The sequence below is a fragment of the Neodiprion pinetum genome, chromosome 2 (assembly GCF_021155775.2).
Source record: "Neodiprion pinetum isolate iyNeoPine1 chromosome 2, iyNeoPine1.2, whole genome shotgun sequence".
NCBI classification, from domain to species: Eukaryota; Metazoa; Arthropoda; class Insecta; order Hymenoptera; family Diprionidae; genus Neodiprion; species Neodiprion pinetum.
Genome location: NC_060233.1, coordinates 24,143,804 through 24,160,928, shown reverse-complemented (window position 1 = coordinate 24,160,928; position 17,125 = coordinate 24,143,804). Strand labels below are relative to the sequence as shown.

General features: G+C 35.7%; 1 protein-coding gene across 5 annotated transcripts in view; it reads right to left on the bottom strand.

Annotated features, from left to right (window-relative positions):
• The window catches only part of LOC124211091 (endothelin-converting enzyme 1), a 54,928-nt gene that overhangs the window by 2,337 nt on the left and 35,466 nt on the right, over positions 1 to 17,125 (bottom strand). For 4 of the 5 annotated variants that reach the window (XM_069133283.1, XM_046609803.2, XM_046609805.2 and 1 more), the window contains 11 exons: positions 14,752 to 14,957; positions 13,752 to 13,928; positions 13,022 to 13,120; positions 12,342 to 12,486; positions 11,875 to 12,089; positions 9,712 to 9,888; positions 7,817 to 7,979; positions 6,773 to 6,821; positions 6,156 to 6,223; positions 2,218 to 2,354; positions 1,834 to 2,001 (listed from right to left, as the gene is read on the bottom strand). In XM_069133283.1, coding sequence (XP_068989384.1) covers positions 1,834 to 2,001; positions 2,218 to 2,354; positions 6,156 to 6,223; positions 6,773 to 6,821; positions 7,817 to 7,979; positions 9,712 to 9,888; positions 11,875 to 12,089; positions 12,342 to 12,486; positions 13,022 to 13,120; positions 13,752 to 13,928; positions 14,752 to 14,957 — 1,604 coding nt within the window. Of the gene's footprint in view, positions 1 to 1,833; positions 2,002 to 2,217; positions 2,355 to 5,542; positions 5,726 to 6,155; positions 6,224 to 6,772; positions 6,822 to 7,816; positions 7,980 to 9,711; positions 9,889 to 11,874; positions 12,090 to 12,341; positions 12,487 to 13,021; positions 13,121 to 13,751; positions 13,929 to 14,751; positions 14,958 to 17,125 lie in introns of those variants that run through there. The other variant, XM_046609806.2, reaches the window with a different exon arrangement.

The window sequence follows — 17,125 nt, the reverse complement described above, 5'->3', positions numbered from 1 at the left end:
GTAAAACATCAAAATTCGAAAACATGATCTTTCCAATATTTAAATCTCCGGTTTCTCTTATTCCACTGATTGTCAGTTGAATAATTAATCATTTCATGTAACATAGTATGGTTTACGCGTCTTTTTTTTTTGCCTGCGTTTATGCGTACGTAAAGTGATCTTTGTTACGACAGTACGAAAAAAAGAGCATCGGAGTACGTAAAAGTGCACTTTGGTACTTAGAAGTGCTCTTCATATACTACGCTGTAAATTTTTTTTTTGAAAAACCATACTTTTGTTGCATAAAGTATCGTGTGCACTATGTAGTCCAATGAATAGGAGTTTTTGCCCTACAAAAGGTGGTGTAGCAGTGATTTTATATATATTATTTAGTTCCAGGCCCCGATGAAAAACCCAAGCTTTCGACCTTGGGAGGGTTTAGCTACGTCCGCCATCTTGGATTAAAGATACAAAAAAATGTCTTTTTTTTCAAAATAACTCCTGAATGATTGATTCTACGACAAAAATTCAAAGTCAACTCATTTAAACACCACCACAAGGTAAAGAAAGCGGCGTGTTTTTTTTTTTTTTCTTTTTTTGTTGTATCCGCAGCTTTATCCAACAGATGTTCTTGTTTTTTGCTCATATTCAATGATTTATACGAGGTTGAAGTTCGTAACGTTATCGTAACGAAACATTTGGGAAAAAATCACTATTTTCTTAATTTTATTTTTTATTTTTTGAACGGACTCTAATTTCTTTCTAATATAAATCTAAAGAAATTTCTTTAGGGTCAGCAACGCTGCGGGAGTAGGTAATACAGTTTCATGCGTTTCTCAGTACCAACTTCAAAACGTGCTTATTCCAATTCATAATTGTCATATATTTACAAAGATAGTGATGTAATTGCAATAGGTCGAAAAGACAAGAAAAAAAGTTACCGGGAGGGATTTTAACCGGCAATCCACCGCTCACCAACCCGTCTACTTATCTGTTACGCCACGGCACTGTTTGAACTTCGCCGCACGTACAAAAGATTTAAACTAACTCGGATTCTTCAAAGTCGATTTTCTCGAAAAGGGCTACGTAGTGGGTGTTTTAGCTTTAACGACTTGAAGTCCAGTTCATCGCCAACACTTACCACAAATTTCGTTAGAATCGGCGTCGGAGAAGTTACAAATGTACACTTGAGGACAATGAATCTGAGACGGCTTATTTTTTACACTAGACAGTTACGTTGGCAACACAGAGAAATCTACAGCGCCATAGTCGGCCAAGCGCGAAACTAACTCAATCTCAATAAACTTAACATAACCCATGACCGTCGAATCTAACCTTAAAATACCGCGAGTATAATGACTTGTTGGATTGACACGTCAATTCTACGTCTCAGATTCATTGTCCTCAAGTGTACAGAGCACTTAGGCTCATATATAAACTATCGATTGGAAACGCACTGCGATGCAGTTTACGACGTTTATTTAAAGTTTTATAGAAATTACTGTCAAACGAATCAAATACTAAAAACAAAATTCTAAAAATACTTTAGTGGGAAAAAATCTGATGACATACAAAGAAACCATTTTACGAAGAAAAGAAAGAGGAAACGGCAAAAGATTTTCGTTGGTTTTCGTATTAATAAGTACCGCCAAAAAGACGGTTTTTACGAATAGTATATTGAGATGTGCCAATTTATAGGTAAACTTGACGTGTATTTAACGTGGAGTTGTTTAGCTGCAAAATATTATTTTAATGCTGTCTAATCAAACATTGCAAAGAGAACGCGAAAATTTCAGATTCGTTACCAGATGCATTCTATGCCTCAAATTTAGAGAAGGAATTCAAGTTTTTTACCTGTGCGAAGCCCAGGAAGAATAATTGGTCCTGGGTGTACTCCGTCAATCCTGGCAGGGCTTGCTGACGACTCGGGTTCCGCACGGTTAAACGTTTATAAGCACGATAAGCTTCTCTTATTCCGCCGTTGTCTGCTATATTCTCTCCTTGGGTATTCAATCCGTTAACCTACAAGCATTTAAATAACTAAGGTGTAATTCCGTTTTGTATGTACTTTGCTCAACGGTAACTATCAGTTATTTCTTGCTCCTATCATATGTATAGGTGTTATACCACGAACAGATTGAAATTTATCTCGGGCATACAAAGTTTATTTCATTTATTTGACAAAGCATTAACGTCGGCTTTCAAGTCAACTGAATTAATAAGACTGACGAGACTCACCGTATAATGATCGCCCAATTCCGGTACATGGTAGTTGCTGTATTGTTTTATTATGCATTCTACCTTCTCGTGGTAGTGGATTAGTGTTTCATTACTCCACCATTGCCTCAGATTTCCGTTTTCGTCGTATCTGCGACCTGTAACCATACGTATGCATTGGTTTGTTTAATGATTAAACGTATTTACCTGTAAGTACAGTTCTATTGGAATTAAATGTAGAGTCTCTTCTAAAGAGATCACAAAGTGGTCCCCCTGCTCCATGCCCATGGTGGCCACTGGTCAAGGATAACCGGAAATTTAGGGAAAAATTGGGACATTTTTTTGAAATCTTCAGTGGCCACCACAATGCCGGATGACGCCACGAGGTTTAAAGTTAACAAATAAAATAATTGTTTCTTACTATAATAAATTATATCCATCGGGCGCTCTCTGACTTCCTTTCTTTAAAGTCCTGCCGCAACCAAAGGGTTATACGGGATTCGGGTGGGACTGATATCTTCGGAAGAGGCTTTACATACAATTGCGATAGAACTTCACTTATAGGCAAGTTCGTCTAATCGTTGAATTGTAGTTCATGCCTCTTCCTCGAGATCACAAGGTAGATCTTTAAAGAATGTTACGGCAGATAATCGGTTACGGTAAATATGAGATAATAAGTCAGATGAAAGAGACATAACGCAAACAAAGGTTCATTTTGTAAATGAGTATTTGTTTCTTGGATATGCAGGTCAGTGAAAAAAAACGTCAATATGTTAACGTTTCGACCCGGGTGGGGGGGCCCTCCTCAGAACGAATTTTTTTTAATAATCTGGTGCGAGAATTTTTTGGATAATAAAACTTGATACGGACATGACGATGAAATAGATTTACAGAATAAAAATTAGATGACCGTTAGAGACGTTGAGACAACAACGGTCCAACGGTCCAACGCTCCAGCGGACCGTTGTTGTCTCAACTTCTCTAACGGTCATCTAATTTCAACGTCCGTCGTTCCTTGCCAGTAAATTTGATCCAAGATGCGTGCTTGGGAGTTTCGTATTGCACTGTATAATTGTAATGTAGCAGTGTATTTTAAAATTTTATTCTGTAAATCTGTTTCATCATCATGTCCGTATCAAGTTTTATTATCCAAAAAATTATCGTACCAGATTATTAAAAAAATTCGTTCTGAGGAGGGTCCCCACCCGGACCGAAACATTAACAAATTGACGTTTTTTTTTTCACTGACCTGCATATCCAAGAAACAAATGCTTATTCGTCAATATCAAGGTCAAGAAAATCACATTCATTTCTTTTGTAAACTTGAGATAGTGTTGCCGATTAAATCATTATCGTTCGTCAAATTTAAGTCGAAAAATTTTACGAAAGTTTCCGAATTTTTTTCCATCCCGCTGTTAGGCGGATGGTATCAATGTTTATATCCTTTCGCTTTGTTGCTGAGATGCACGTTGTGCACTATAAGTTGAAAACACCTCGGTATCAATACCATATTTTTGTCAAATCATTTTGATCCAGCGAACTGAGTGTCTGACAGAAAAGGGCATGATCTGCCATGCACCGATTGCTATGAAACTTATGTCACGTGTAGGCCATGACTCGAACTTCAATTGCTCGAAACAGCAACTCCAGATAGACAGCCCTTTTCAAAAATATAATTTGAAAAATCTGAGCGAGTTCATACTGCTCGTATGTTTATGGAATATGCCGGTTCACGTTTCACTGGGGTGACTTTTTTCAATCTTCCAATCCGTTTTCAATTCCTGCATTGCTCACATTGTAGACTTATGGAAATCACCTCAACAGATCAGCATTAAATGCATATTTTCTTTCCAAAAATAATTATAATTTTTTTTGGATTTATTGTGTGAAATTTAAAAAGAATTATTATCAATGTCTTTCATTTATTTTGTAATGAATACAGTACAGAAGAGTAAAATTTAATTGTTTGAAGCATGACCTTTAGAATCAGTCTAGCAAGATCCAGGGTGATACGCGTAGTAAAAACACAGAAAACCATCGGTATCTCGAACACCTCACGAATGCGGGGTTCTTGAAGGCATAGGGAGTTTTTAGTACATCGACTGGAAAACAAATTGCGTTGAAATTCATTAAAAGTGTAATTTCGGTGGAAAGTTAGGCGGGGAACCATGCCTATCGCAGTACATTAGCAAAAGCTAGTGCAGACAATTGATGATGCACAATCGAATGTATTTTTATACATTCTTCGCACGAAGTGATTTCCTGCTGTTGTTTGATCAGGTATGAACAATTTTATATGTGTTTGATGAAATTTTTTACTTGACGATAAAAGTAAATGTCACGAGGCTGGACGAGTGGCATACATTTCGGGGGAATGGCCTTTATGGTGCACGTTGGCAGATCATCATCGTCTTGGGAAATTTCGTCATACAGCCCCGAATTGATTTAAGAACCAATCTAGTAGTAGCAGGACCACAACTTATTATAGAAATGATACCCTCTCGCCCGGCCAACGCTGCAGCGGTGCTCCATCTACGCCCTGATTGGTGGACTTCAATCGGCTCTAAATCGAACACCGTTGCTCTAAAAAAAAATTGTCAAGAGTAATTTTAGTCTTTTTTTGCGAGGAATCCGTAAGTGCCCGGTGTTCCCCGCATACTGAAACACCTTGTATGTGGAAAATGTAGATGCTCATTGATATCAATAAATAAATAATTTCAGTACACTCTCATGGATATACAGAGGTATATAAAAAATACAATAAATGAAGAAGACTGCGATTTAGATTCTATTTGAGGTTATAATACACTTTCGACAACTTCATATAAAATTTTGTTTTGAATTTTAATGAATGACACATATATATGAGAGAGCAGCCACGATTTATCGATCAAATCCAAAGAACTTTGACCATAATGATATACTCAAATATATAAATGGTATAAAATATTACTTACCCGCCGACTGTCACTTCGTGTGTTTCGGCTACGGCGGAATTTTCATTTTTATTGAAAAACTTTGCCACCATACCCACACCAATTTTTGGCACATTGTTTTGGTTGTCTTTTGGAAACCAATGCCGGTATTAATTTCGCAAAAATATTTACACCAAGAATAGTTACAGACAGATTTGGATCGCGTGTAAATAGCATGGGCTATTATGGCACGGGTCAACGTGTCTTTGGGACGAGCGATGGAGGAAAATCCAAATTTAGGATAGAATTTGAAATTCCCCCAATTAGCTTTGAATTCTATTCCCAACAGAGCTGTTCAGATTTTCGCCATCATAGAGTTCAAACGTTCACATAAATTTCGTACGAGTCGAGCGACTTATTACGTCATTTTTATTACTTATACAAAGCGCTTATACCAGAGGTCAGTCGAACTTGCATTTTGTTTCGAACCGCAAACAAGATAGCCGGAAGCCAAAAGCACTAGTGAACATTACTATACATAGACATCAGTATTGCATCATATTGTCACACAGCAGCCTTGTTCTAAGGTTGTAAATGAGCAGCCATTTTGATAACTAGAAATAAAAATAGTAAGTGTTGAGAATATTTCTGCCTATGATCTCGGTTTTCTTTGTCCATCAATTTTAATTCCACAATATCCAAACTTCTGTAGAGATCAATTTTGTTTTCTTTATCTTCAGATAATGAACTAGATTTCTTGAGTTTTTCTATTATAGGAGTACAAAACATTTCTAACCCAAATCCGGTGCCGCTTGCACGGCACAAAATAAAAGAATGGAGCTCCAGTTAGAGAGCGCACGACGAATGAAATTCATTATTAAAATAAGTTTATTTACTAACTTTAAATCTTGTGGCACTATCTGGCTTGGAGTAGGGGGACTATCTCGTGATCTCGGGGACGAGGCAAGAAGTACACACAATTGTATTAATTATTATATTGAAGCTAATTTAAACGGCTACCACCGTTTTTATAATTTGATTTACCTTGGTCGTCAAAGCCGTGCGTCAATTCGTGACCCATTATGGCCCCCATCGCTCCATAATTAATTGATCTAAGTGAAGAAAAGTATCGAGATTATAATATTATTGACGTGAGGCACCTAAAATTGAGTTTTCGTATACGAGTGTGCGTAAAGGACGCGGTTTTGTTGTTACGCAGGCGTAAGATTTCACAGACTCGTGTTTCATCCCACTTCACGCCCTTGTAACGAAAACTGCTATTTAAATGTAGTATTTGTGCCGAAAAAAATTCTGTATACATTTTTTTGATAAACTCCTAATTTTGAAAGACTACAACAATAAAAAAAGGTTGCAAGTTTTAGAAATAAATAAATTATAGTTTCATTCGGAAAATGATGTTTGTTTTTTCTAAAACTTGTTGCATTTTTCATAAAAAAATGAATGTGGATTTTCTGAATATCCCCAAAAAATGTTGAAAAATATTTATAACATCTATTATATGTTTCAAAAATAACAGTTTCACAAAGCATTTTATCCATCGGTATAGCATGACGGTTATTCTATCAGTAAATTTGACCTAGTGATTGGAAACACTTAAATTATTTTACTTAACTTTAACAACTTGAAAATTTTCAACTCACTCTATTCCGTTACCATAGAATGGTGGATGCAAAATGCCAGCAGGAAATGCTGAAATTAAAGAATGATTCAGGTAAACCAGAAGTGGAAATTGAGAAACCTTTCCAGGCAGCAAAAACCAAGGAAATATTTAGAAAACATTTCAAGATGGTTTTCATATCTTATTTGATAATTTAAAAATGATATTTTGAAGATATCAGGCATCTATTGTATATCACTAATCAACACAAAGAACCGTCTAGAGACGTTCCATGGATGTACCGTGGAAAACGATAGAGACCAAGAGACCGAATTCGGGTGGTGAGGGTAGGCCTGTATATGGCAGTCACCTGGCAGTGCTATCACTGATCTCTATATTAACTCGATGGCTGACTCCTATGCTTGCAGCACACAGAAGCTTAAACTAACAGGTCACGAGGGTGGTAGCCTATCAGGAACAGATCAAGTCATGTGGTTCTGTCACTTTAACCAATGACATACACAGCGAACCACGTGATTCGTTAGTTCCATGGAGGCTATTGAAGCGCTGGTGTCGATTTCGTCTGCTTCTAATAGACTCAAGCCGAGGATGCTGTAGTCAGCCATTCGATTAGTATAGATATCAGTGAGCGCTGCTAAGTGTAGAATACTTGCGCAATGCGGTATTGCACAATCAAATAATTAAAATTAATTCGAGTTTCTCTTCCTACCTTGAAACAGATGAATGTGGAGATGCGTAGTGTCGGATTGCGCAAGTATTCTACGCTTAGCAGCGCCGCCAAGCGGTTGCAATATATTGGCCCACCTGAAACTACGGGCTTCGGTAGGAGATTGGTCTCCGGGTCTTCTTGATATGGTACCTGGCTTTGGAGTGATTCATCTCCTCAAAATCTCAGGGTATAATATTTTCACGGTTTTTGCTTTTTGGGTAGATTCGTTATAAAAGCGATGTTTATATTCATGCCATGACATTATACTCTTTAATTGAAAGAGTTTACGGCAATCGTGAAGTTTCATTCGATACTATTTTATTAAATGGTCCATGAATTATATTATTTATTACTTACTGACGGAATTTAAGATAGCGCTATAAAATGCGTTCACGGTGGTTCCGGTTGAAATCCACCTATTTTTATCAGGCTCCTTTCTCAAACTATTTAAACTCTTCCGTACGCCAATATTGGTCAGTTTCAAGAACGTCTCAAAAAGCCTCTTGTCCACCACTTCAGCCTGATGCAACAAAAAAACAATATCATTCAATCACAACTAAAATTACAGTAATCGATGCATGAATTCGAACAGCCCATCTTCGTGGATTGAAAACAAGCCGGAAAATAGTATATTTCGCGATACTTTTAATGAAAAAAGAAAAGGTATAGGTTTATTGGTAGAGAGAGAGGGAAAAAAAGTTTTCAAAAAATTTGCTACGTCCTCAGTCTCTCTTCGTACTCACAACTTATTCTTCGTTCTTTCTATCTAGTAGACTCTCCATTTCACCCAACTATCTCCTCTCGTTCCCGGAACCCTAATCATGTATTCTGTTCTTTGCATTCGCCAACGCTTCATTCCGCTCTCCCTATATACTCACTATTAAGTCATATATCATTTAGTCAATATGTAAATTCACCTCTCTTCCCTTTTTCCTCCTCCACATTTTCTCACTGTACTCTTCATATTTTTGACAATAAATCAATTACACACTCAAACATTCAACTCCCCAATGCGCACGTGCGCATAGTCGACGGGTAACGAACTCGAAATAGGCCGTGATAACATCACGCCTGGGTATGGATGCGGTCATCGATATCCGCTCGTCGCGATCACAATCATCCATCCCGTAACAAATTCATAAAGAAATTTGTAAATTTATTTTGATATAAATAAACAAACTCAGAAAAACATGATCGTTCATTCAGAAAAAGTAATAATAAGGAAACAAGCCGGAAAAACAGTTTTTTCGCGACACTTTTCACCAGCAGGAGAAGGGAAAAGTCTTGGTATGTCCGACAAACTGGCGCGATTATTTCGAAAACGGCCGGGTGAAAAATCTGTAACAGATAGGACTTTACAGCCAAATGAAAAATTTTTAAAAGAAAACTAGGAAAAAAAAATTCTGAAAAACAAAAAATTAAAAATTCCTTTTTTATATAAATGTATAAACAGGGAAAAATATAATCATTTACTTAGAAAAAGTAATAAGTAAGAAAAGGTATAGGTCTCTAGATTAAACATTGAGAAACAATTAATTTCCGGTAGAACCGGAAGTTTAAATTAAACGCGACATGGCGATTTCTCATGCCCATCATTTGATCACACAATCCTGTAAGTTTCAAATTTTTTCATCGAGCTGTTTCCGAGACCATCGTGGGAATTTGTGAGACACACTGACAGACCGACAGACCGACATTTTCTAAGAACCAATCTTTCGGATTTAAGAGGTTCTAAAACGTAAAGATTAGACGAAATTCAAAAAGTGATTTTCGATTGAAACCAATATTTTTTTTATGTCACCAAAGATGATGAAAAGTAAAAATTCGAACTGTATATGATATCACATTCAAATGATGAGCATAAAAAATTGCCATGTCCTGTTTTCTTCGAACGTACGTTACTAGCGAACATAATTTATAAAACTAGAAATAGTCAGACACAGTTCATACGACGTTGAGAGAAAATTTGATATAAATTGCTATTAAACTAATAAAATGATGCAATAAGAAAAAATTTCATGAAAAGAGAAAGTTTTAACGACAGAAGATTTTGATCATACTTGATGGTACTACTAGTACATTAATTGGTTTGTTTAGTAATGTAAAGTAACGCGAAAAACACTATTTTCACGTTTTGCTTCTAACTAATAATGAAACTAACCAGCTGCTTAACTATTCAGTTTACACATTCAATCTAGACGAGCTGACAGATGATACAATATCCTAATGAATAAAAATGCACTATCACTTACGCCATTATAAAATTCATTCAGACGGTCTGGATTGGTTATCCATTCCGGGAAGCCGACAAATGGTCTTATCGCTGCTAATTTCTTGTGGGCTGTGGCTCTTGTACCTGCATCCATCCAGTCCAGCTCCGCGACCATTTCATCGAATGCGTCTTTAATGTCCGAGAGCATTTCTAATGCCTTAAAAATCCCAAATTTAATACATAAAACGATACTCATAAGTCGATGATTCACTCGTCTTCGTCTCGGGCGTCTTCGGCACCCTTAACTCCAAGTTGTACATCATCATCTGACCGTCTGTAGAAATAGTAATTAATTAAGGATATACTGGCTATACATTCTCAACGAAAAGTGAGTTTCGTCGACAATATTGAATACTTTGTGATAAAATAAAAATCGAAAAAAATCAGCCACAATAAAGGTGATAAGAATATTAAATTTGAACAATAATAATGCCTAAAAGTTATCAAATAATTATGTAAACCGAACGTCGTTTAACAAATTTTTAGGCAGTTTTTTTTTGTCATGTGAAATGAATTCGTTGATTTTTCTGAATGCGGATGAATTTTTAAAGAATCTTCTCATTCTTTTGAAATTTCTGTTTTCGAAAATTTGTAAAGGCTGTATTTGCGACCCTATTCGTTCAATGCCCCGGAAACTTATTAATTGTAATGTACAATGTTTTTACGAAAACGTATCCAAAATTCACGATTTTTCCTCCATTTTTCAAAATTTTAAATTTTTGAAAATGGAAATTTCAAAATAATGAGGAAATTCTTTAAATCTTCATGTGTGTTCAAAAAAATTCTCAATTTTATTTCACATGGCAGAATAAAAAATTCACGAAAAATTTGTTGAACAATGTTTTGTTTAAACAATTTATTTATAACTTTTGGGTATTATTATTATTATTCGAATTTAATTTTCTTATTGCCTTTATTGTGGTTGATTTTTCCGACTTTTATCTCATCATAAAGTATTCAACATTGTCGACAAGACACACTTTCGGTTGAGGATGTATAGCCAGTACATCTTTCAGCACCAACCATTTTTGAAATCTACCGAAGCGCTTTGAAATAGTAATATATATAACTCACTTGTGAAATAAACACATTGCGTTATTTGGGTTAGGTTAGGATTCTGGTAATTATTTAAATGCAGAATAATAATGCTGAATCAGTGCGTGAAATCAAATTTATCGTTCAATTTATGAATAATCCGAGCAGTAAATTGTGCTAACGTTTAACTGCGAGTAAAGTTATTTTCACGATAGTACTGACTTTCGATTCATTTTTCACAAATGATCACAGCAATACTTAATCGAACTCGTTTCAATAATTTGTTATGCAAGTAATTGAATTTTCTTCAATTTTACATTGCGAAAGTAATTGGTGATTGAAATTTTTAAAATTACACATTATCAAAGTAATTTGTAGTTGAATATATAATCAATTTAAAAATGTACTTAAAAACTTGCAACAATTCCTTATAACCCAAGTAGCATACAGTTTACTAATATTTGAATTATTGGCGGTAAAATATCAAGCCAACTAATTTCAAGACATGGATAAAAAGGGCTATATGAAGCTAATAGTGGAGTACGTATACGTATCAGATCAACCATAAGTCCACAATTGCCCGCTACATCGTCAACTACAGAGTCAATAGCACAGAAGTAATGATCTCGCAATTAATGCCGTAATTAAAAAGCAGTGACGGGAAACTTTCCAATTTTAATATTGAGGAGATGTTGTTGGTCCTCTCATGAATAGTGCAATGACACGTACTATATTGCAATCTTTTTTCTTTGTTAACTGTCTTTTTATAGCGACATTTTCGAAGACATTCGTGGACACAGCATTGGCTGTATCGGCTTATTGGTAATTACTATACCATGGCCTCAGGAAACTGACAATCAGCATTTTACCAACTTTTTACCAAATTTATTTTTGTTGGTTTTATGCCAGCTTTAAATAGTCAAATCATAATCGACACCCCCACAAATACGGCATCGAGAAATTGGCTTCAGATAAATTCATAAAAATGACTAGATTTTACAGTGAACTTGAACTACTTATTTCGTGTTTGTTGTCTAGGAATAAAAAAAGATGATTCCATTTAGCAAAAATGTGAAGTCAATGAGAAATCGAAAATCTATGATAATACCTTCTCTCTGGAGTGTTCGTTGAAATGTCGTTGTATATATAAGTAACTGAGGGCCATTCCAAAATTAGAATTCACGTTTCCAGTACACCCTTTCCATCTCGCAGTCTTCTCCTTCAGTCCAAACAGTTTTTGAGAAAATTCGAATCCAAGATCACGGAATTTTTGTAGCGTCAGTGGCGCAACTGTTGAATACACACCCCACCATGCGTACCTTGCTGAAAAGATATTCCAACATCAAGGAGCAAGTTGAAACTCATTGTCAGTAAGAGACATAGGGAGTTAGCAAAACGTACCAAAACTCTTTGAACATTTAAAATTTGTAATGTTGTGAGATTATCGCAAATTGCAATATATACCGTATGCAGAATTTTTCTTTATGAAAATTTTTCACGAGCATCATATCCATTTATTCTAATCCAAATAGTGTACGAATCATCTAACAACGTATAAAAAAATTACAATGTCACCTAAAGTTGCTGGGGGTATATTTGCCAATAAGCCTGGCAGCTTTCGAAGGTACTCCAAATCCATGACAATGATCCGGTCCACGTCATTGTTTATTGTAACATTTGTATTATTGAAAACAGCACCCAAGTACGTTGTCCAATTCCACTGAAACCGTTGCAGGTATAATTATTCCTTTATTTTAATATTAATAATAGACAGTCAGGCTGGGGAGATTCGTGTTTGCAGGCAATTTTTATAAAATTTGCTGTCACATGGCTGCATTATACATTTCAGCAGAAGCGAAAGGTTAATCACTGTTGTAATCTGTCGTACCGTATGCCTCGTAGTCGTTACGTAATCATTGTTATCCCTTGCAATATCATATAATTTTTCTAATCGTCGTAATCGTTGCGATATTTTTGTAATCGCTATAATCTTTGTAATCTACGTATTTACGTTGTAATTCTAGCACTCTTTTTGTAATCCTCTTACCCTGTGTAATCACTTTGTAATCCGTATAATTTTTCATCCTTCGCAATCTATTCGCCATGCTCTGTTATGAACTAGTATCAACTTGATATACTTGTAATCGTAATTGTGATTACCCCCCCCCCCCCCCCCCCCCCCCCTCAAATAGAAGGAAAAATATAACCAACTTTATCAAAGAAAATACTACATACTATAAAGTATACATTCATACCTGCTGAGCATACAGATCCGTCAGACGCTGCAGTTCGGTGACTGTAATATCGTGAAATAAGTGATTTACGCTTCTCCTTTGTTCTGGTGTTGTCACAATCTGGTAGAATGAGAAGACACACATTTTGTTAGCAATGAGCTTGTATTATTTTCGAAAATTACAAAATACATCTCAGAAAGTTGAAAATTGAAAGTTGAAAAGAGAACGTGTTGACGGGTTTCGGCAAGCAAATGACTAATGATATACACATGGATTGTATTTTTAGTTTTACGATATTTATCCATTTGTAGTATCATAGAAGTCAGTTTTGATTTTTGTAATATAATTAGCAGAACATAGGGATATGAAAAAGAGTTTGAAGATTATCAACGGAAGTTGACCACCAGTATTATTAATAAAAATTATTTTATCTATTATGTAAGTTAGGATTAACTTGGAGTTCATCAATCAATAATAAATAGTAAAATTGCATGTACAGTAAATTTTTGTCTGGGTATTATGTGATTTATTGATACAGAGGACAGTTTAGTAAGATTAAATACGGCTACCAGCAGAATATCTTGCGCTCAGTTTTTTTAACCTTACAATTCCTAGTCAATGACTATTGTTTTCCGCATAGATGAGCGCGGGAGTTCAATGACCCACGGAACGTTGCAATAAACCGATTTTTAAATTAAAGAATGGTTTGGAGTGATTGAATAAGAATTATATTGAAATCAACGACTTTCACCTTCGCAATTTCAGTACTGAATCCTATCAGTTCGTTAGCAAATGCAGCACTCTTGTTGCCAGCGCCAGCCAACTCCATCATCGATGTTACATACTTTCTATATTCCTTCAACTCCGATTGGAAACGTGAAGGCTCCAAAAGATATCTTTCGCTAAAGCCAGGGGAAACCTGTTCCATCTTTGTTAAAAAATGCAAAACACATGAATTTTATTCTCAATTAACATTTCGAAAGTATTTGGCTTTTAAGCCTTTCGTGTATACATTTTTCCTTACGCGCGGTTTACTTTAAATTTTGCATACATGGGCTTTAGGGTCGCTGATTACGAATCTGAACTCGATGTTCGAAAATTCAAGATGGCGGATCCAATATGCCGGACAAAGTAAAACATCAATAAGAAATTTTTTTTACGAGTATTAAGTTTGTGTAAAAATTGGCATTCGGATTTTCATGGTAGATTAGCCGAAAATGCTGTTTTGTGGAAAAGTACGAATTTTTATCATTTGTTTACACATGCTATTTTTGCAATAAATAAATTTAATATTTTTTTTTAAACTTATAAATATTTTAGAGACCATGTGGAACTACAAAACTCTGAAGCTATTACCAAAAAAGTAGTTTAATAAAACGTTGCAAAAAAAGGTGGGACGCTGGGCATCCCAGCATGAATTAAAGGGTTAAGCACGTATATCAAGCTTCACATGGGGAAAAAATTATAGAATAATAATTGATGCGGAAATCAATTATCGTACTATAAGTTCTCATGGGTAGTTGTAACGACGACTTTTATAGGTACGGTATTCCCTCCGAATAGGGTCCCTCTAAATAAGGCCACTTCACCTAATCCTTGCTTGAGCGCTTCCCCCCTATATATTTCTGTTTACGGGTGTTTAATCAATTACCCCTGGTTAGGAATACGCAGCCCTGTTTCGAAGTTAAACGAGCGGCCCTATTCCGAGGGTATTCTGTATATTCATGAATTATCAGTATTCCGTGTATTACCGTCATTCGGTTTCTTGTCGTGTCTCTGACATCCTCGTTTATGTAGAAATTTACAAAGAGATTGAGCCCCAGTACTCTCTGGACAACTCCGGATAAATTGGCTAAATTCAGAGGTTCGATGTCGTTTCCCAGGGGAGGTTCTCTGGGTAAGCCCAATCGAGATAGAACGTCAAATATTGGTTCGAGGCCCAGTTCTTCAACGCTTTCTACGAACAGAAATGGAATATACATATGTCTACAATGCCATGACCCGATTGACACTTGTTAATAGTAGCGTGGATACGAAAATGACACCTACATACATACACATACACACACACATATATATAACCCTAGACTTGTATATTTGTATTTTTGCTTTCAATACCATTCTTATGATATATCAGGTGTTCAGTATAGTCAAAAAACTGTGAAAACTAGGAAATTAAGAAAGGGAAGTTCAAGATCAATATTTGATATCGACAATTATCAGGGCTGTGTGCGTACCAGAATTCTTTGGATCCGATCGGGTCAGGAAATATCTATTAGTTTTGGTCGGGTTCCCGAGATGTTCGGGATTCCTGAAAACTGAGGCTGAAGTTAGTAACGCTAACGTAACGAAAGATTGGGAAGAAAATTACTATTTTGCATAGTGACTTTGAAGTAGTTAAGTTTTCAAAATACGAATATGTTTTGCCTCATTATGATTTACTGAATTTCAGACATTCCTGAAATTGTGAAATAACGATTTTTGGGAACGTTTATCATTATAATATCGTTACTCACTTCAGTCAGATGAAAAGTTTGAGGTTTACGAAAATATCGGGATTCCCGAAAACATCGGGATTCATAAAAATGTTGGGATTTCCGAATACATCGGGGTTCCCAAAATTATCAGTTTGATCGAAATATTCCAGATTCCCGGATCCCCCGATAAAAAGTGATATACCTTTTTACTGGAAATATTGATGTTATTTGGATATACTATTTACTATTTGCAGTTAGTATGTAGTATTTGGCCAACATTATAAATATTAGATAAGTTGGGTACCCACATTTCGGGTTTTTCAAAGATTTCTGGTTTCCCGTAACAAGTAGGTACTGAGGAGAGGTTTCTTATCAATAACTAATGTAAGATAATCATATATTGATAAGTTTTGTATTAGAAATGTATCCGCTCAACTTAGAAAAAATAGAAAGCTACGATTAAAAAAAAAGTGGTTCATGGATCAATAATCTGAGATGGCTTCGATTGCACCTCTCGTTAATACCAACAATTCGAATAGTTGGTCTAATTTTAGTGAATATAGTTCATTCTATTGGCAAATGAATTCTGTAAAAATTTTCTGTCAATTACTTTTGCTAAGATGAATATATTTTAAAATAAGTTCTTAGTTTAGACATTGTATTCGGCCATGGAACCTGTAAGTATTGATTTTACAGCAGGCACTCTTCAGTTGAAAGCTACGTAAAATTTTAAACTCGGTTAGTAGTGGATAATTCAGTCATAAGAAAAGAGAGTCAAATCTATTGAAATTGAGTATATGATACGTCGATACGGTATTTTCATGTAAAACGGCGGGATAGCATGATGTCTGAAAAAATGTTGATATCTCGGATCTTACCGTCTAAATCCATTGGTTTTTATTTTGTTTCTTTGTACATTGAAGAGACATCTTTTTGGACTGATTCATCTTGATCAATTTCATTTGCGCCTGTTCAGTCATTATTTCATAATTCTCTACACCTAATACATCGTCAAGATTGCGCAAAACTTTATTTCCTAAAATTTTAAGGTTTGTAGAATACCCATTCACCGTCACAACTTAATTATTTCCTAATAATTTATTTTTATTGGGCACATCATGGTTAGCTCACATAGCTTCAAAGAGCGCATTTGATGTTGCCTTGCTACACGATTTCAATGTAGCCGCTACCAATTCACGCCGCGTAGGATCTAAGGTCATGTAGTACTCTTACCTTTACCGACCGAGTAAATTCACCCTTTTTCTTCTTATATTTTATAAACAAATGAACGGAAAAAGTTCAAGTTCCGACGGAGCGTCGTTATTTTGTAGCGGAATTCAGGAACGTTACTCATATCCCGAAAATCGTCAGAAAAATGTGTAGTTTTTTGACACGTGTTACTATTCCCACATTTCCCGCACTTCAGGGGCGAAAAAGTGTGTAGCTTAGATACTTTGCGCAATTCCGGAAAGAATGAAGAGTAAAATGAGCCATAGTGAGACTGTTGTCATGCAATATTGAGGTCGCTAGACGAGAACTAGGAATTATAATGATTTCATAAATAAAAAATGCTCTCGCTATCAGCTGAGTGCACGGCCAACCAAGTCTACCAAGAACGCTCGTCTAAGAATTTTTTGGTCCCTGAAAT